A 20,584-nucleotide genomic window follows, 5' to 3' on the forward strand; every position below is an offset into this window, starting at 1 on the left:
CACAGCATTATTTGTAAGTATTATCTCCATTAATGAACTTATTTTTCGTTGACAGAATATGTGAATTTTATGTGAATATCTGTGAAATTTGCCTAGTTTGTGGTTAGCTAGCAATACTGTTAGCTGACAATACTGTTAGCTAACATTATTATTAGCAAACAGTATTGTTAGCTAACACAATCACACACACACACACACACACACACGCATGCACGCACGCATACACATACACTCATGCACTGTTGTTGCACTGTTATTACACAGTATCTTAGCTAACAGGATTGATAGCTAAAGTATTGTTAGCTAACACAAACACACACACTCTCACACACACACACATACACCATTGAATAATCGATGATCATATAATAGGCTAACTAATGGGTTAGTGTGTGTGTGTGTGTGTGTGTGTGTGTGGGTGTGTGTGTGTGTGTGTGTGTGTGTGTGTGTGCGCGCACGCCCGTAGATTTACTTACAAAGCTACAAATGATTTATAGTTTTGTGCATTCAAACAGTGTCTTTTCTCATGTTTTTTCCTTTTCTTTTCAACCTAAGGCAACATGGCTGCTAGGAGGCCAGCTAGGATCCCTGTGGACGTTGCCCTAAAAATGATCATGGATGGATGGGATGTGTCTGAACATGAATGCTGAATGAATGTTATTGAATGTTATGATTGTTATGAATGTTATTGATTATTGTTACTGAATGTTAATTTATGTGTCCCTCTGTCTGTTTTAAAATACGGAGGAAGATTAAACATGTTTTGATACCGTTTCAGTGATTATGTGATAAAATTTGAATTAAAAGTGAAGAAGGAACATATCAAAACTCAAAATACTCTTTTGTTGAACAAAATATATAATGTCTAACCAACATGAAAGAAATGTCTCAAGTTTATTGCAAAAATGCATTGATTTCAATTGGGGTCATTTTTGACCCCACCCATGGAAGAGTGTAGGTATTGGTTGGCCATGCATCCAAGGGTTAATATACCCTTTTTGGAGCTACGCAACGAACTTTTTAACATGTCAGACCACGACTATAACCTGAAAAGCCTCCACGAGGCGTGTGATGACAGCGATATTGAGGATATCGACGTGGACCGAACCCCAAAAGAAGGCAGAAGAAATTTGAACCACACGCCAATTAAAAGCCCAAATCCTAAAAAGATAAAAGGGGTGAGTGACAAAAAAGAAGAGGAAGCTGCAAGCGCTGCTATCCTCCAAGCCATTCAAGTTCTAACTAACAAAATGGATCTCCAGACCGAATTACTGAAGAGCTTTGAAAAACGCATTGAAAATAATACTAATGCTATCAAAGAGAACAAGGAAGAAATTGCTGAGCTCCAGGAAAAAGTTGACGGACTCGAAAAGGAAAACCTCTCCCTCAAGATCACCTGTCAGGAACATGCCCGTTACAAAAGGAGGTGGAATTTAAGGTTGACTGGGTTAAAAGAGAAAGATGATGAAAACACAAGAGAAATTGTAATCGGCATTCTCACAAGGGTTGTGCCATTGTTGGTTGAGCGACTACGAGAGACAGTGGACACCGTCCACCGTCTAGGAAGGAAGAGTGATGCTGCTACGTCAAACGGCACACCGAGGGCGATCATCAACCAGTTCGGGATGAGAACCGTTCGGGATGATGTCTGGAAAAAGTCTAAAGCAGCCAGAGTATGCAGTGAGATGCACATCCGCTTCAAGGAAGACTTCACCAGAGGGGCTCGTACCAAGTTATGGCCGGTCGTTCAGGAAGCCAAGAGAAGAGGGAAACGCGCCTTTCTGAAAGAAGGACATGCGCTGATTGACAATCATCGAGTGGATCCTAATTGATTTCCTCGGAGATTATTGGAGATCGCAGTTTGTTTGGCACAGGTACGCTGTTTCTTTGTAAGGTTTATACCTGTGGCCTTCCTTTTGAGGGTTGCTGTTGCACAATAATTGTTGACAATAGATATTTACAAGGACATGCTGCTCATTCCTGCGCATCATATTCCTACGCATTCAAAGGAGTTTGATTTTCTGTATGTTATCCTTTATTTCACTGAACTGTAGGGGGTTGAAAAATAATGTTAAACGGAAAGCAACTTTTCTTTTCTGTAAGGAGCAGAAGGCAAATTTTGTTTTTTTGCAAGAGACTCACTCAGTAGAAACTGATGCAAAATTTTGGAAACAGCAATGGGGAGACTCTGTATTCTTTAGTCATGGTACTTCACACTCAGCAGGCGTGATGATCCTGATGAACAGATTTTCTGGGAATATAATTGATCACACAAGTGGCACTATGGGACACTGGCTGATGGTTGTGGTTGAATTCAATGCTGTTAACTTTATTTTACTCTGTATATATGGTTACAACCACAAAACACGTAACAAAAACTTCTTTTCAACCTTATGCCAACTGATTGAGGGGTGGAAAGTGACCTTTTCAACTGATAAACTTGTAATTGGTGGTGACTTTAACTTGGTTCATGACCTTTGGTTAGACCGCCATCCTTCTAGATGGCAATGTCATTATTATGAGGAAATTATTAGTGATTTTACCTCTCAGCTAAATGTAACTGACTTCTGGAGATTGAAAAATCCTAGTACGAAACAATACACTTGGTTCAGTCCGTCTAACAATAATCAATGCTCTAGGATAGATTACTGGTTAATCTCAAGTAACCTATTTGAAAATGTCTCTAAATGTGAAATCTCGGCCTCACCCTTATCAGATCATTGTATAATTTCATTGTCCTTTAAATTTCATAAAGCCGAAGTTAATCCTTGTTCAATATGGAAATTCAATAACAATCTTTTGGATAATTCTGATTTTTGTAATAAAGTTAGAAAAATGAGTCAAGAAATTTCCAAAATGGAACTATCAGCTGTGGGTAAATGGGAATGGTTTAAATTTAAAGCTAAAGAGTGTGCTATTAAAATTAGCAAATATGTTAGTAAGCTCAAAAAGCAAAACAACAACTTATATTAAGAGAAATGAACAGTTTGTGTCATAAAGCTGAGTTGTCTGTGGAAGAACATGCCAGGCTAAATTGCCTTCAATCTGAGTTAGATAACCTCTATTTGGAAAAAGCAAATGGGGCCTTTATACGTTCAAGAGCTTGTTGGTTAGAAGAGGGGGAAAAAAATTCCTCTTACTTCTTTAACTTGGAAAAACAAAGACAGACAAGCAAGAAAATCCAAATGTTACTTATTAATAATGTTAATGACCAAGACCTAATTAATGAAGAAATTAAAACTTTCTATACTAATTTGTACAAATCCAATTTTTCTGAAGGAAACTGTTTGTCGTTCTTTGAAAAAATTAGAGATTATAGAGACATAATAGAAAAAGAATTTAGGGACTTAATGGATGATAAGCTCAGAATTGATGAATTAGATTGTGCTATTAAGCGAATGTCCAAAGGAAAATCACCAGGTTTAGATGGGTTGACCGTGGAGTTTTATACATTTTTCTGGAAAGACATACGAGTAATGCTTTACAACGCCTTTATTGAATGCATTTCAAAGAGTCATTTGTCTCCTACTATGAAAAAGGGACTCATTACCTTAATCCCCAAGCCCAATAAGGATAAATCCTTACTGGATAATTGGAGGCCAATAACTTTGTTATGTATTGACTATAAATTGTTAGCTCATGTGTACTCAAATCGTTTAGATGTAGGTCTAACCAAACTAATTGATGAGTGCCAGTCAGCATTTGTAAAAGGTAGAAGCATTCATAATCACACCAGGTTGATACTTGATTTGCTAGACTATAGAGACCACATTAATACTGAAAGCTTTATACTATTTTTAGATTTCTATAAGGCATTTGATTGTGTCGAACACTCCTTTTTACTGAAGGCCTTACCCTTTATGGGTTTTGGGGAAAAATTTTGTCATATCATTAGTATGTTTTATACAGACATTAGCAGTTGTGTTTCCTTAAATCCAGGTGTGACCCCTAGCTTCAATGTTTCAAGAGGCATTCGCCAGGGATGTCCAATCTCTCCAAAGCTTTTCATCCTAGCAACCCAATTACTAACTTCTCTCATTAACCATTCAAGCGAAATAGAAGGAATTACAATTTTCGATAAAGAATTTAAATTGAGTCAATTTGCCGATGATACAGCAATTTTTCTGAAAAACAAATGAATGATTCATAAAACCCTTGATATGATCTCCCTTTTTTCAAATGCTTCAGGTTTATCTCTTAATCTAAGTAAATGTGAACTACTCCCAATTCATACCAGTACTGACTCTACAATTGCTTCAATTAAAATAGCGACAGAAGTGAAATACTTAGGAATTACAATATCTAAAAACATCATCAGACGTGAAGACATAAATATCTCTAACCGTATATCAGCTGTTAAAAAATCCCTCAGTCACTGGCTGACCAGAGACCTTACTATTTTTGGTAGAATTTTACTGTCTAAAACTGAAGGTGTCTCTAAATTAATTTACCCTTGCCACTCCATGTATATTTCCACTAACAATATCAATAAAGTCAGTTCAATTATTTTTCAGTTTGTATGGAGAAATAAAACCCACTACATCAAGAAGTCACAACTAGTTAAAGAATATGATAAAGGTGGTGTTAAAGCTCTAAACTTTGAGTCAATGGTTGGCACCTTTAAAATAAATTGGATTAAAGCTTGTCTGTCTCAGCCAAACTCCATGTGGTTTCATATCCCAAGATCTTTGTTTAACAGAATGGGAGGTCTTGACTTCCTCCTAAAGTGTGATTTTGAGATCAACAAAATTCCCTTTAAACTCTCCAACTTCCACAGACAGGCTCTTCAGTTTTGGAAGATGATATTTACTCATAATTTTTCTCCTCATGGTTCAACCTTATGGAATAATAGAGTCATCTTAGTTAAAAATAAATGTGTATTTAAGAATGATTGGTTTGAGCGAGGTATAATTTTTGTAACTGATTTATTAGACTCCAATGGCAAATTATTCGATTACACAACTTTTATAACCAACTATGATTTAAATTGCTGCTACCGAGATTATAATAAAATCTGTAAGGCAATTCCCCTGCCTTCGATTCAGATGATTCAGAGTATCATGAACATAGGCGTCAGTTTAGGGGGGGACGGTGGGGACGTGTCCCCCCCACTTTTTGTCAGGGGTCATTTTGTCTCCAACACATTCAAATTCTTCACATGTAAGCCGTTGTAAACCCAGTTATTTTCAGCAGTATAGAAAATTCCGACGCTCCTGAACGCACCATCCGCACTCGGCCGAGAGTTGTACAGACATGCAGCACACCTCCGTGAGGTTAAAAAAAACGTGCAGATGCAAAATTTGCGCCCGTGCCAAGTGGAAGCTCCGACCAGAGGTGTGCAGGGGCAAAATTTCGGCCCGGGAGAATTAGTACTATAGCGGCCCACAGACCTCTCAATCTGTATGTATCACTGGTGCAATAGGATGAACCTTCACCTTTGGTATGGTGGTTGTGAGTTCGAACCCAATCTGTGGCATTTTGCCGCCGTTCTTCGACATTTTCTCAAAGTGCTGTGGTCTCCGTCCCCCCCACTTTTAAAAACAAACTGACGCCCTTGATCATGAACTATACAAACGTGAAGGCTACATTGCCAAAATTACTTATTGATGACTGTAGTTTATTTGACAGGAAATGTAGCAACAAATTAATTAATGCTGCTTTTAAATTTAGAGCATTTCATGACTATCATAGAGGGGCACGCATTCAGGCTCCGGGGACACTGAGTGTTTCTCTTAGGATCAAGGCTCTCACCAAATATCTTAAATGGCCCATCTCCCCAAAAGTTAAAGAAACTCATTTTAAGATAACCCACAATATTTATCCAACAAGTGCTTTTCTCAAGAACAGGTTTAGATTTGAAGTAGATCCCTGTGTCTTTTGTCATGAAGAAGAAGAAACACTGGAACATATGTTTTTTTTATGCCCTGTGTCTCAGAAATTCTGGTCTGATATAAGAAGCTGGCTGTTGACTAAAATTAAGGACATTCCAATCCTTGATATCCTTCACGTTATGTTTTATATGGACAATATGAATTCATCTGTCTCTGTTATGGTAAATATTGTTTTGCTTCTGGGTAAATATCATCTTCATTGTTGTAAGTGGAGAAATGTGAAGCCCTCCTTTAATTGGTTTTTAAGTGACTTCAAGCTGTACTATCTGTCACTCAATAAGACAAATTCCAACTCACTTGCCAGAATGATCAGTGCTGACTTTTCTAATTCTCTGTTATTTTAATTTTTGTTTTTGGACTACAAGGCTATTGCTCCTTTTTCTCAAGTATTTGCCTGGACTCATACACAGTTTTTTCTTTTCAACTCCCCCTTTCCTCTAGTTTTAGTTTATTTTTTATCCGTTTCTTTTCTCATGAATGCAGGGCTTAAAGTGAGAAAAAATCCTGAGCCTGCACTTCTAAGATCCAATTTATAGTGTCAATAAACGTATTTAAATGTGTTTTAAAACTCACTAAAACACAATATATATGAGATTCTATTAATGCAGAGCACATATGAGGTCATCTGGTGGAAATAATGTCCATTATAATCCCACTTTTTTGTTGTTGCTCAAATGTAAAACCTTACTTGGCCAAAACTTAAGGCATTTCAGAAAGTGCCCCAAGTCAGATTTTTTTTGTGTTGATGTTTTAATACCACATCACTATAATTGCAAAGATTTATTTTAGTGTAAAGGGGAAAAAATCATGAAAATCAAGTACATGTATTATCAATAACTTTTAATATTTTTTATCTCTTCAGTAGATTTAACAAGAACTCTGAACAACACCAACCACAACAAAACTGCTACAAAACTAACTCAATTTAAATGTTTCTATTTTTTATCTATATTTTGGGAAGAAAAAACGGTGAAAAGCAGGCTAAGAACATTCTTATTTAACTATCTATCCATTATTCATTTCACACAACCCATACATTCATTCTGTTCTTACTAATAATATTTGCTTAAGATTGGAGATTTTTTGTTTGTGGCTAGACATCATTCGGATGCATAAGGTCACAAAATCTGCTGAGAGCTATTTAACTCATTACAAACATCCTATATGTCCTCAAATAAAAAAGGTTAATATCACCTAATCTACATTCAGTCTGTGCATATTTAACTAAACGGATGTTCTGTGGAGAATAATGGGACAAATCCGTATGGCTTGATCTTTGATTTTTTTCCTTTCAAAATAAAATCCAGCAAACTAAATAGCTGTTTCCTTTTTTCCTTTTGCCGTTGTAAAACATAGAAAATGTTTAAAGATTAAGAAATCAAACAAAATCAACACCTTCTGTTTTTGTTACTTTTTTTTAATTCAATACCTAAGCCCGTTTGTTTTTATTTTGTGGTGAAACCATGGGGACTGTGGGGCGTGCACGTGCATCGCCACTGACGCACTTCAACACACCGCGGCTCAGGGATCGCGGCAGCGGCTGCTCTCTTTGTTAATCAGCAGAGACACATCCTCTCTCCTCTGTCACACGAAGTCTGAGCAAACTTTAGTATCTGCGTCTTTGGGCTAAACACAAGCTCCAACGCTATTGACCAGTGATCAGCTGCTCGATTCTTCACCGCACCACTCACAGATTGGAGCTCCGTGCGCTCTGGACAGACCAGGCAGCCACAGGGATGGGACACGTGGAATGGGTATACCGTCCAAGCAGAAATAAAATAAATAATATGCAATATATATCAATATGTTTCCAGTAATTCCCTTTAAATATAATTACAAAAAAAAAACACCAACAAATAGTGCAAATTTGGATTGTGTTTGTGGGATACTGCTATTTCTTATCAGCAGCTCAGCAGCACTGACGATGCCGAACCAAGAGGGCGCGGCATATCGTGCGCCCAGCAGTCGATGCGCACACGCAGTTAGAAAACTGTAATTGGATAAAAGTTCTATCAGAAAGTCGCATGCCTGGACAGAAGGTGTATATTTTTTAATGTAGGATTTGGAGTTTGATTGATTAAAGCGGAGCAACTGAATGCACAATGACGCACATGCTTGGAGCCTTCGGGATGGAGATGGCTGAAAGTTTTTAAATGGTACACTTCCATGCGCCGGAAATCCGGCGCGGCGCCGGAAAACTTTAAGCCCTGTGAATGCCATTTTACTTGTATTCCTGCAATGTGGCTTAATATACATTCTGTACTGTCATCCTCTACGAGATGTTGTATGCTAAATGTGTTCTGTTTAATCGTTAAATAAAGAAAGAAGAAAAAAAAAGAATTATGTGAGACTCAGTCGGTGTCGCTGCTCCGGTCGTTTACTCTGAGCTTTTAGAGGGTTTTTTGAACATTTTTATCTTCTTCTTGTTGATTTGTTCCCGTTCAAGTAAGACAGACGGTTCCTCCGTGTCCGGTTCAGGATGGAAACTCTAGCTAGTTAGCTTAAATGTTAGCCGGAACAGCGCTGCCTGCAAACACAACAGAGCGCGGGTGGAAGACGTGCGCTCGGTTTATTCACAGCAGCAGCCCGAGCCGCTAACTCAGAAATACTCCCTTCAGTCAAAGTGTGAGTCCCCGCCCAGCTGGTAGGACGCGTGTTTAAAATTCAAGCTACTCATGTCACGTAGAACTGGACAGTTATCGATGTTTGGCTAACTAGCTTATCTGACAGTAACCTTTTAGAACTGAGCGTGAAAAATAATTATTTAATCAAGTTAATTTTGTCATGAAACTTTTAGAAAATATATTAAATGCGACCGTGTTTTCAGCATCTAAACACTGTATTGATTCTTACCAAATATTATATCGTCATCTAAATGGCAAGAAATTGTCATGCTTTCAAAATTTCACATGCAGCTGCAGAATTATTGACAGAAAATTTTAATGTTTTTAAAGTGAAAGTACAACCAGTAGTTGGTGCATGAACATATTACCTTTTATATAACATCCTGCAGTGGTACAAGCCTTGGTAATTAAGTTTATCTTTATGGTAAAAATGTGATTTTGGGGGGTAATTTTGCATGTTTGCTGTCATTTTAAATGTTTTTTTGTTCATTTTGTGTGTAGTAGACACTTTGTGTCACTGTGTTTTCATTTTTCATCTCTGTCATTGGTTTGTGTCTCTGTGATAATTTTCGTGGCTTGGTAATTTTGTTTCTCTTATAATTACTTATTTACTTAATTTTGCCTCTTTGTGGTCAACTTCAGCCGTATTGTGGTCATATTGTTTCTCTGTGGTCATTTTATATCTTATTGTGGTCACTTTACATCTCTTTGTAGTTGTTTGGTGTGTCTTTGTGTGCAATTTCAGTCCTATTGTGATCATTTTGGCTCATATTGTGGTCATTTTTGCATCTTTTGTCGTGTGTGTGCATCATTTTGTAGTGGCTTTGCATGTCTTTGCAGTGTTTCTTTTCATGTCCTTACGGTTATTTCTTCTTTTGTATATCTTTTTATACTTTAGTTTAATGACTGATAAACAGTATCTTTCAACTTGTGAGAGGCTCTGGTCCTGGCTGATCTTCTGTCTGTCTGGTTGACATACTTAGTAATCCTGGACTATTGTTATTTATGTATTAATGTTGAATTAATAGTTTACTACCAGCATTCTTGTCTTATATAATTTCCAGTAGCCACTTTTTGCCATCATACATTATTATATACCTCATTGTTCTCCATTAAAACAACCTGTTGACTGCAGCAGCTGAACACCATCGGTTTATTTAGTGCAGAAAACGAGTCAAATGATTGTTAAACTGTCCTGTTTGAGTTTGAAGCAGAAACTCTGAGTTGACAAAGAAAGCAGAAAATCACCTTCATACCTGTTAACTCTGACTGAGCGTTTAGTTTTTGTCGACTCACACAAAGAAAGTCTGACTGTTAAACTATCCTCATAGTTCAGCCTCTGATCTGATAAACGCCGTAAACACTAGAAAAGCTTCACTGGTTAAAATGGAAGCATCTCGTCTAATTTAAAATCCTTTTGTAATTTATATATTATCGATCTGTATAGGATGAAGTCTGGGTTCAGACTAATTAGAGACCTGGGGTCTGGTATGTAGTGGATTAAATGAAGAATCGATTCAGAGAATTTTGCCTCGAGGAATCCAAGTAATGGGATTACTTGAATAACGTGAGGAATGGTTTCAGCCCTAATTGATAGGTAAAGTAGGGTGACCATATTCTGTTTCTCTGAAAAGAGGACACACTTCCAGCTCGCGCGCGAAAAATTTTCAGTCCTCCCCCCCCCCCCCTTTTAGGGGTTTTCTGTGGGTCAGGGGGCTTTGTGCTTCAAACTCAGTTAAACAGATATTTTGAATTTCCCAGAAAAGAACACTTTACCTGGATATACAGAAAAATAGCCCAAAACACTCACAAACAGTTGCTTTATAAATAATATATTTATTAATTTAAAGCAATTCTCCTAAACAATATAATCAGTCACATACAAATATGGCATGCTCTAGTCTTTAATAGTTATTGACTCAAGTTGTGTAGGAACACATGTATTCAGATGTTTAACAAAATAAGAAATAATCATCTCTCTTAAGTCTGACACTTACACCTTAGTTAGGAAAAGTGAGGTAGAGTACCATTCTTCAAAATAACCTTCCAATTATCAATAATGTAAAAATAGAAATAATGCCTCAAAATATTAAACAAAAAGAAAAAAGAGAGGTAGCCTATTCTTCAATGTTCAGTTAGCCCATTCTTCAAAATAATGTGTCTAATGGCAAATGAAAAAAATATAGAAATAATGCCTCAAGTCAACAGTCCTTTTTTCCTTCTTTTTCCTTTTCTTATTAGCTACAGAGACATAAGTCCCAGCTTTGCAGACTGTACATTCTGCCTCCCATTTGACACGACCCGGACGAAAACAGGGGTACTTTTTTCGCATTTCATCAGTGAAATGACATTTGCGTTTCGGTATTTTCTTTCGGTTCGAGTGTTCTCTCGCAGTGTGCCTACCTGCCTGTCAGCCTGCGAGGAGTGAGTGAGTGTGGAGCGTTCCGGGGTTCGCCTCCAACTCCGCCTCTCAGAGCGTGTTTCCAAAAGAACCATTCAACGTGAATGGTAACCGGCTCATTAATATTTATGTCCGTCGGATTATCAGCCAATCACGAAGCGCGTTCATCAGCCGGCTCATTAATATTCATGTACGGCTCATTAATATTTATGAAAAGGGAAAGTGCCGTATCCGTAGGCCACGGGCTACGGGTACGGGTCCGTATCTGTAGACACTACCATGATAAATACTCTGGTCTGTGACGCGCTCAAGCTAGGCAAGATCAAAAACCCGGACATTTGAAGGACTTTATAAACCCCGGCCGGACAGCCCGGACAGCCTCTCAAAAGAGGACATGTCCGGGCAAAAGAGGACGTATGGTCACCCTAGGTAAAGTGAGTAGTAATCTATCTTGTTTCTAACCGCCCTGAGGTCACAGTGATGTGTTTTAAAAATATAACTTATATGTGTCATTGTCCAATAGGGAAGGATGAGTGCTGAAGCAGCCGACCGGGTGGCTGCTGTGACCAGCGGTCGGCCCAGTACGCCTCTGCAGACGTCCTGGTTTGAGTTCCTCCTGGACGGCAGCCTGCTGGAGAAACACCTGCAGAAATCAAATGCAGGTCAGCTCGGCATTACTTTTGAAAGTTATGTACAAGTAAAAAAAGTATCAGTAACAAAATCTAACGTATAAAACTGTTGGGGCGTATGTGTTTCCTCAGACCCCACTCCGGTGCAGCTGATCGTCCAGTTCCTGGAGCAGGCGTCCAAACCGTCGGTGAACGAGCAGAATCAGGTTCAGCCTCCAGCAGACAACCGCAGGAACCGAACCCTGAAGCTGCTGGCGCTGAAGGTCGCCGCACACATGAAGTGGGACCTGGATTCACTGGAGAAAGGGTGAGTGGGGTCGTAATGTGTGTGGGGCTCTCTGAGAATGAAATGAGGCTGCGGGTGTTTCTCAGTAACCAAATGCAGAACAGTTAAAGAGAAACTAATTATTTTAACCTCTGGAAGCCATGAGTGAACTGTTACTTTATTCTAAGGTTAAGGGGCATACTGATTGTTACTCTGCCAAGGAACGCATCAGAGTTATGTGACGATCAGCGTCTGTCTGTCTGTCTGTTAGCAACATTACTCAAAAACAGACCAACAGATTTGGATGAAATTTTCAGGGAGTACTACACTCTCTGAATGAGTTTCTTGTTTTTTGTGTTTGTTTTGGTTATGATATTGTTTTGTGATCATATTGAATCGAGGGTTAGTGGGTCTCATGGATATGGGTGAGGATAATTAAGCTGATATGCTCATCTGTTTACTTTATCTGAGGAAGAGAGAGGCGGTGAGCTGGGTCGCCTAATTTTTCTTTGACCACTGTGATTACTTTGATTATGAATGTGTGCACATTATCATGAGTTGATGGTCGTTTTTCTTTCATAAAAGGCTAAATTTAGTCTCAGTGAATTCTTTTGTTTAGCTCATCAGACAAACAGGCCCAACCTTCAGTCCCTCTGTGACTCTTGTTCTTCACAGTCGCTGCACAGCTTTTACTTAAACTCTGAATAAACTGAGGTGTGAAGGCCTCCTTTACTGTGTAGCCGAGAAAGAAAATAACAGACAAAGATGCACAAATACCAAACTTGGATAACGATAAAACATTAAGCAGCATAGTTAGATAGATAATGTATCAGTAGAATCCTGTAACTATCTCCCCTGCTTCTTCATCCCCAGACTGACCATCCCAGTGTTGAACATGCTGCTGAATGAGCTGCTGTGTGTCAGCAAAGTGCCTCCAGGTGTGAAACATGTGGATCTGGATCTGTCCACTCTGTCTCCGACCACCGCCATGGCAGTGATCATCTACAACCGCTGGTAGGAGAGGAAACACTCACTGAGGACAGATTAAATTAGATAAATACTAAACTAGCAGAACAGTTTGACTCCAAGTGTTTATTTGCCGCCGTGTGGAAGTCACCAGCTCTGATTGTACATTAAAGGAGGAAAGTTCTCACATGAATCTCTTAATATTTAGTGTTGTAGCTGACCAGTATAAGTTTGTCATGGTATTTTCCAACATACATTTTAATGTTGGCATCTTGAAGAAACCTTAAATATCTATTTGATTACAGAAATTTGGTTGTTAGCAACAAAAACCAAAAGGATTCAAAAAGTTTTAGCTTAATATTGTTCAGTAAAGACAAGCGTGAAAAAAATAAGTTGTCTTAAGGTGAAACAATAACTTTTTTTCAACCCAAGTGAACAAGCAGGACAATGAATAAAGACTCCAGAAATATAATTCAGTGATAATATGTGGAATTGGTTTCATACATTTGGAGCATTTTAATATCGTTTTTCTTATTTTTTTGGAGTATTTGGCTTTTTCTCTTCAAAAGCATCGATTGCATTTATGCTTTATTGTAGATTCATATTTAATTTTTGTATTGTTTTGGCACAAATGTGGCCCAGGTTTTGGACTTTCATTAAATCAAATCATTCTTTCACTAACATTCTTACACATCCATTGTAAAGATTATAGTAGAAAGTCAAATCACACCTTCTTCAGCCCCATTAAAAGACTTATTTTATGAGCATTCAAGCACAGGATTAATGTGTCTTTGTTGTGTTTTTTAAAGGGCCATCAGAACTATCGTGCTGAGCAGCTTTCCAGAGAAACAAACCAAACCAGGACCTCATCAGATAAACATGTAAACGCTGCTTCTTTACTTTCTTTTCAAGTTCAATTCATTTACTGAACCAATAAGCTTACCTTAAAGTCAGTACAAATGGCAGCATTTCGGCTCAGATGCACGGATTAATTGAAAAATACACATCCAGACAGATTTTATTTTGAGTTGAAATGTAAAAAGGTGCAAACTTCTTTTGTGCCTGAATTCAGGTTAAATATCGTGCAGCAGGAGAAAGAAATGACAGAAAACATCCTGACTGTGGTGAGTGAACATGCTTTTCATACTTGCATACGCCAATAATAATCTTTAATTAAGGTCTGTTTATCCCTGTTTTATGTTTGTCCAATTTCTTTTTTTTTAAATTCTCTTTTTTCCATAAAGAAGTCAGTAGATAAGCAATATCTTACAATTGTACTTTACAAACTGTTTTCAATTTTGCAAACAAACAGACATACTGAACAAGCGTTAACCAGGGCAGTCGCAGTACAACTTACGTCACTTAGTCTGGTCTCTATGGGCTGATAAACTCAATCCAGCCGTTCCAGCATTTACAGTGCCTTGTGAAAGTATTCGGCCCCCTTGAACTTTTCAACCTTTCGCCACATTTCAGGCTTCAAGCATAAAGATATAAAATTTTATTTTTTTGTCAAGAATCAACAACAAGTGGGACACAATCGTGAAGTGGAACGAAATTTATTGGATATTTAAACTTTTTTAACAAATAAAAACCTGAAAAGTGGGGTGTGCAATATTATTCGGCCCCCTTGCATTAATACTTTGTAGCGCCACCTTTTGCTGCAATTACAGCTGCAAGTCGCTTGGGGTATGTCTCTATCAGTTTTGCACATCGAGAGACTGAAATTCTTGCCCATTCTTCCTTGCAAAACAGCTCGAGCTCAGTGAGGTTGGATGGAGAGCGTTTGTGAACAGCAGTCTTCAGCTCTGCCCACAGATTCTCCATTGGATTCAGGTCTGGACTTTGACTTGGCCATTCTAACACCTGGATACATTTATTTGTCAACCATTCCATTGTAGATTTGGCTTTATGTTTTGGATCATTGTCCTGTTGGAAGATAAATCTCCGTCCCAGTCTCAGGTCTTTTGCAGACTCCAACAGGTTTTCTTCCAGAATGCTCCTGTATTTGGCTCCATTCATCTTCCCATCAATTTTAACCATCTTCCCTGTCCCTGCTGAAGAAAAGCAGGCCCAAACCATGAGGCTGCCACCACCATGTTTGACAGTGGGGATGGTGTGTTCAGGGTGATGAGCTGTGTTGCTTTTACGCCAAACATATCGTTTTGCATTGTGGCCAAAGAGTTCGATTTTGGTTTCATCTGACCAGAGCACCTTCTTCCACATGTTTGGTGTGTCTCCCAGGTGGCTTGTGGCAAACTTTAAATGAGACTTTTTATGGATATCTTTGAGAAATTGCTTTCTTCTTGCCACTCTTCCATAAAGGCCAGATTTGTGCAGTGTACGACTGATTGTTGTCCTATGGACAGACTCTCCCACCTCAGCTGTAGATCTCTGCAGTTCATCCAGAGTGATCATGGGCCTCTTGGCTGCATCTCTGATCAGTCTTCTCCTTGTTGGAGGTGAAAGTTTAGAGGGACGGCCGGGTCTTGGTAGATTTGCAGTGGTCTGATACTCCTTCCATTTCAATATGATTGCTTGCACAGTGCTCCTTGAGATGTTTAAAGCTTGGGAAATCTTTTTGTATCCAAATCCGGCTTTAAACTTCTCCACAACAGTATCTCGGACCTGCCTGGTATGTTCCTTGGTCTTCATGATGCTCTCTGCACTTTAAACAGAACCCTGAGACTATCACAGAGCAGGTGCATTTATACTGAGACTTGATTACACACAGGTGGATTCTATTTATCATCATCAGTCATTTAGGACAACACTGGATCATTCAGAGATCCTCACTGAACTTCTGGAGTGAGTTTGCTGCACTGAAAGTAAAGGGGCCGAATAATATTGCACACCCCACTTTTCAGTTTTTTATTTGTTAAAAAAGTATAAAATATCCAATAAATTTCATTCCACTTCACGATTGTGTCCCAATTGTTGTTGATTCTTGACAAAAAATTTAAATTTTATATCTTTATGTTTGAAGCCTGAAATGTGGCAAAAGGTTGAAAAGTTCAAGGGGGCCGAATACTTTCACAAGGCACTGTATACATGTATATGTATATGTGTGTGTATATATATATATATATATATATATGGCATGCCGTTTAGGAAATTATATATATAATGAAAGTCGATATATATATATATAATGAAAGTCGATATATATATAATGAAAGTTGATACATATATATATATATATATATAATGAAAGTTGATATATATTGAATGAAAGTCGGAATATATGGAATGAAAGTCGGAATATAGAAAGTTCAGATTTTCATTCCATATATTCAAAGTTTCATTCCATATATTCAGACTTTTTCCTACTGAGCCCTGGAAGGACATGGCAAACAAAAACAGGAACCTTATTGGACATTTGCTCTTCAGATGAGCTCTTCTGTGATTATCTGTCTTCATGGTTGTCACAGGGAACGGCAACTACGTTTGAGAAAACAGGTAATTTTTAGAGATGTTTTGATTCTGAACACTGAACGTGTTAGCATTAGCTTAGCTACTTAGCTTCGACTACATTTGCATCCCTACATAGCTTAAAGGTTAAACAACTGCACCATATGTTGATGATAATGATAATATCTATGTTTATCTTTATAGCTGGTCTTAAGGCTAATTACAAGGCAGAGGTCAGCTGCTGCCTGGACACATCCATGATCACGCCACTGGTGGGACACAATTGTACTGGATTTCAGCTGAAGGCTGCTGTTCTGTCCAAACTGAGACATTTTTATTGTGACATACCCTCCACTGTTGTTAGCTTTTGATTCAATAAATTTTTTTGAGATGAGGAAATCACTATTGCATGTTTCTAGTTAAATACCCTACTTTTATATCACTACAGCATGCACTTTTTATATTTTCCATCAATTTCACCCAAAAGTTGAATAACTATTTGTGAGCAGTGTATGTAGACACATAATAGAAGCACATTTCAATAATATGTCTGCTGCAGTAGTGCAGTTTATCTACCTAGATTGGTGTAACAGTAAAAAAAAAAAACATATGCTACTGATGTTTCTGACTAAAATCTGCTTGAAAAGCACAACTGCTTATCTGTCAAAATGTGTGTAACAAAAGTGTGCACTGAACACTGAATAAAGTCTCTGTAGATTATAGACAAAATTTGCATCTCTCATCACAAATTTCTGTTTATTCACCCAAAGTGCATGGGTAAAATACAAAACAGGTGAAGTACTAAAAAATATTTATTTTCTAGAAAAGCCAATAGTCAACAATGCAGTTTAATTCTGGGACAGTTGCTCCAGCACCGACACCATGGGTCCCATCAGTGCAACCAAGGTTTTCATTCATCTTCTGGATGTTCTGGAGAATGGCAGAGGTCACGTCTTGGTGTCTTCTGATCTGTTCCAAGAACCGTTCCTCTGACCTCTCCAGACACTGCAGAGGATCCACAGCAGCTTCCTGGTTCCCTTTTCCTGCATAAAAGCACCAAAAAGTACTAGTTGTCAGTAATTATTTTCTATTTTCATAAACACAGTTAACTTAAAGTAAATGTTCTATTTTGTGATTTTAGGATGGGTCAAAAGATAACATACTGATCATGTTGATGTCTGCATAGTCTAAACAGATCTTACTTGATTTGGTCTGTAGAGAGGAGGACAGCGTGGAGGAGCTGCAGGACGGAACCAGTAAGCTGCAGACTAGTGCTCCTGGTAACTGGACCTCATCATCCAAGGCCGACAACTAAATAAAATGAACAAGACATGCTGTTGATAGCATCTGTAATACAAATGATTTTATTCATTAACTGATTTATTGCTTTGTCCATACAATGTTAGAAAGTGTTACAAATAATACCTGTAATAATTTCCAACAGTGATAAATGCCTTGTTTTATTTTACAACAAAAAACACCAAAAGCATCTGTGTATAAGAAATCAGTGCATTGGATTTCCACATCTGCAAAGCTAGAAAATCACACATCAGAATTTTACCTTGAAATTATGAAAATAGCTGCAGATTACCAGTACTCTTGACTTCATTGTGTTAACTTGATCATTTGAATCAGTTTTTTAGACTTGTATTACTGATACCAAACATAATCAACACATAAATTAAAATGTGTTCGCAAAGAGTTCACTGGTTCTTCAAGGAAAATTTCAATGATAACCATATAGTTCAGTAATATGATTAATGGGTCATTGTGTAACAGCGTGGGAGGTTCTGAATACAGGTCTTGGACTGAAATATTGCTGCTGCTTTCCTCCGGTCGTTTTATAAGGAGTTGTTTCATAGCTTGTTAGCTTACCAGCGGCTAACTGGCTGGCAAACAATAGTTCAAAGCCAACCTCTAATCACTGATCCGGTGTCCGGACCGCGTTAGCTGGCGGAACGTTCATAATACTGATGTGGGACTGTTGCAGCTAGCGTATTCATAGTAGGATAACAGCAGGATGTTGGAGAAATAAAACTTACCATTATCAGGATCGCTGGTCTGCATGGCAGACTCTTAGCGCATCGCACTGCTTGAATGTCTGTGTATTTCAGGCCGATTTCAAAATAAAACTCAATAAAATTCTCGTCCGGGTGAGTGTCCTTCATTGTCGCTTCGCCATACGGACATGTCCCTTCCGGGGCTCGGTAGGAAAAAAAGATTTGATATATATAATGAAAGTTGATATATATATATATATATCAAGTTTCATTATATATATCGACTTTCATTATATATATAATTTCCTAAACGGCATGCCATATATATATATATATATATATATATGTAGCGCCTATAGTGGACCAGTAGAAACATGACCCTACATTCCCTCTAGGTTCAAGGAGCTGGTTGTGTAAATTCAGCACAATACCATGAAGTTGACAGTAGACACTTTATTGCCACACAATTCTGGCTGCAATGTATGAAAATAAAATCCCCAAAATAACACAAAACAGCAAAACAGAGCTCTTTTCAACTGCTGAAAAAAATAAAAAAAAGTTCAAAATAGATTGTCCCTCTTTCTGTCTGAAAGCGAGTACTCAGTACGGTTTCATGTTCTGTGTGTAATGTCTTGTTCAGTCGTTGCTACCCGGGTAGTGTTTGTTATGCGTTTCTTATCTGTGTACGAGTGAAACGAAGTGATGTCCGTTGTTCTTCGGAGTGGATCCCACAGTTGGCCAGACTGTGCACCGTTCCGTCTTAGTAGTTTGTCTTCTCTGGCTCGCCACCGAGCCTCCTCAGCTCGGAATCTCAATCAAGTCCAAATCCAGTAATTGGAAGGGAGACAAAAAAACAGTCTACACATAGAGTGCAGAACAAATATCTATTACTCTCTATTCAAATCAGAACATCTACTTTCACTTCTCACTCTTCTTTCACTCTATTTTTTCTACTCAAATGTGGGAAACAACATTCAAGCACTGTAACAAGTCTGTACAATTCAACAGCACAACATCAACGTTCCAACCATGACAATTACCTATCATGACTCACATCTAAACATAAATGGATTTATCTATTTTAATAAACACTTACTTGTATTTTTAAACAACTCTACTGGCAACCTGGACAACACTCACTCACTCACTCACTCACGCACACGCACACGCACACACACACACACGAGAGGTAACAGAGTTAGTAAGGCGCAAAAAGCATCATAATCACAAAATGGCTAGATGATGACCGACTGTGTGTCTCGTTTAACAATCTGACAGGGAGTGGAAGGATGAGCCGGTTCTTATTGCTGAGGTGGTAATCAACGAGATGTCTTCCAGCTGCCCGGGATCCATGGATGTGGCTGATTACCTGAGTGGAGTCAGCTGAGAAGCTCAACTCCACTCAGGTGCCATACTGCAGGGGAAGACAGAGGTAGAAGAGCGGATGGGAGACTGAAAGGGAGACACAGAGACAGAGGAACAGAGAGGCAGAGAGACAGAGGAGAAAGGTAGGGAAAAGGGGTTTTTAGGGATGTCAGGTGGGGATGGGATGAGGAGAGGACTCTGACAGAGTCTGGCGGTCGGCAGTCGACGTATCGGCCCCCCTCTCATTTCCTGCAAGGTCGATGATGGAGAACTTCCCATGCGTCTTCCCCTTCCTCCGAAGAATGATCTGGAACACCGCGTGGCTGCGGGATGAGTGAGCGTTGGCACACGTCTGCCCTGATGTTCTGGAAGAGAGAGGAAAGAGATGTAAAGATGAACAACAGGCCAACGAGGGTGAATGGAGAAAGAAAGACAATGACATTTGCACATGTAAGTAACAACAGTTTATCAAACATGTACTGAACAAATGCAGCAATGTTTCTGTTGTCCTACCTGCAGCTGTTGCCCACTTCAATGAGTTTCAGGAGATCTTCTGTGCACTTGATCTCCTTCTCCTGAAGCCCCACAACCTGCATCTGCTGCTTCCCATCCTCCAGCACCCTCAGCTTAGATTTACGATTCAGGAGGTCAAACACCTGTCAGCACACGCACAATACAGTCAGCGTCGGTTAGTGTTGATCACGCATGAAATACGGTCACACCAATCACGAGATGATTACACTTGCCTTTTCATTGTAGATTTGAAAGAAGGCTGCATACGCTTGTAGATCTAAATTCTTGTAATTGGGTTTCTTCAAAATGAGAAATACATCCTGAGCCGCACAAAAAAAGAGTTATGATTTCAACCATGTTAAAGTAGAATCTCTACAAAATACCCACAAAATTAAAATGTGAAGTAGTTTAGTCAACGAGGTGCATTAAAATAGGTCAGAAATCACAGCTCATCTGCTTACCAGCTAATGCATAAATTCCTTTCCAGCAGTCTTGGTTCTTTCCAGAGAAATCTCCACCCAT

At 38.7% G+C, this 20,584-nt stretch overlaps 2 protein-coding genes and 1 long non-coding RNA gene across 3 annotated transcripts; 1 reads left to right on the forward strand and 2 right to left on the reverse strand.

The window, feature by feature from the left end:
* The first annotated feature begins 11,572 nt into the window (after positions 1–11,572).
* On the forward strand, positions 11,573–12,828 carry LOC127534855 (integrator complex subunit 8-like). The gene is made up of 3 exons (XM_051951137.1): positions 11,573–11,582; positions 11,678–11,852; positions 12,684–12,828. The coding sequence occupies exons 1-3, from the start codon at positions 11,573–11,575 to the stop codon at positions 12,826–12,828; spliced, it is 330 nt and encodes a 109-aa protein (XP_051807097.1).
* Positions 12,829–16,913: 4,085 nt separating this feature from the next.
* Positions 16,914–18,378, reverse strand: LOC127534639 (uncharacterized). Its single transcript, XR_007942867.1, has 3 exons — positions 18,227–18,378; positions 17,387–17,495; positions 16,914–17,227 (listed from the first exon to the last, which is right to left on the reverse strand). It is a non-coding gene; the product is annotated as an uncharacterized LOC127534639 (long non-coding RNA).
* A 1,340-nt stretch (positions 18,379–19,718) lies between these two features.
* LOC127534856 (kinesin-like protein KIF2A) lies at positions 19,719–20,584 on the reverse strand. Its single transcript, XM_051951138.1, has 4 exons — positions 20,528–20,584; positions 20,296–20,391; positions 20,063–20,205; positions 19,719–19,914 (listed from the first exon to the last, which is right to left on the reverse strand). Exons 1-4 carry the CDS (start codon positions 20,582–20,584, stop codon positions 19,719–19,721), a joined length of 492 nt encoding a protein of 163 aa, XP_051807098.1.

The sequence above is a fragment of the Acanthochromis polyacanthus genome, chromosome 7 (genome assembly GCF_021347895.1).
Source record: "Acanthochromis polyacanthus isolate Apoly-LR-REF ecotype Palm Island chromosome 7, KAUST_Apoly_ChrSc, whole genome shotgun sequence".
In the NCBI taxonomy this organism is placed as follows: domain Eukaryota; kingdom Metazoa; phylum Chordata; class Actinopteri; family Pomacentridae; genus Acanthochromis; species Acanthochromis polyacanthus.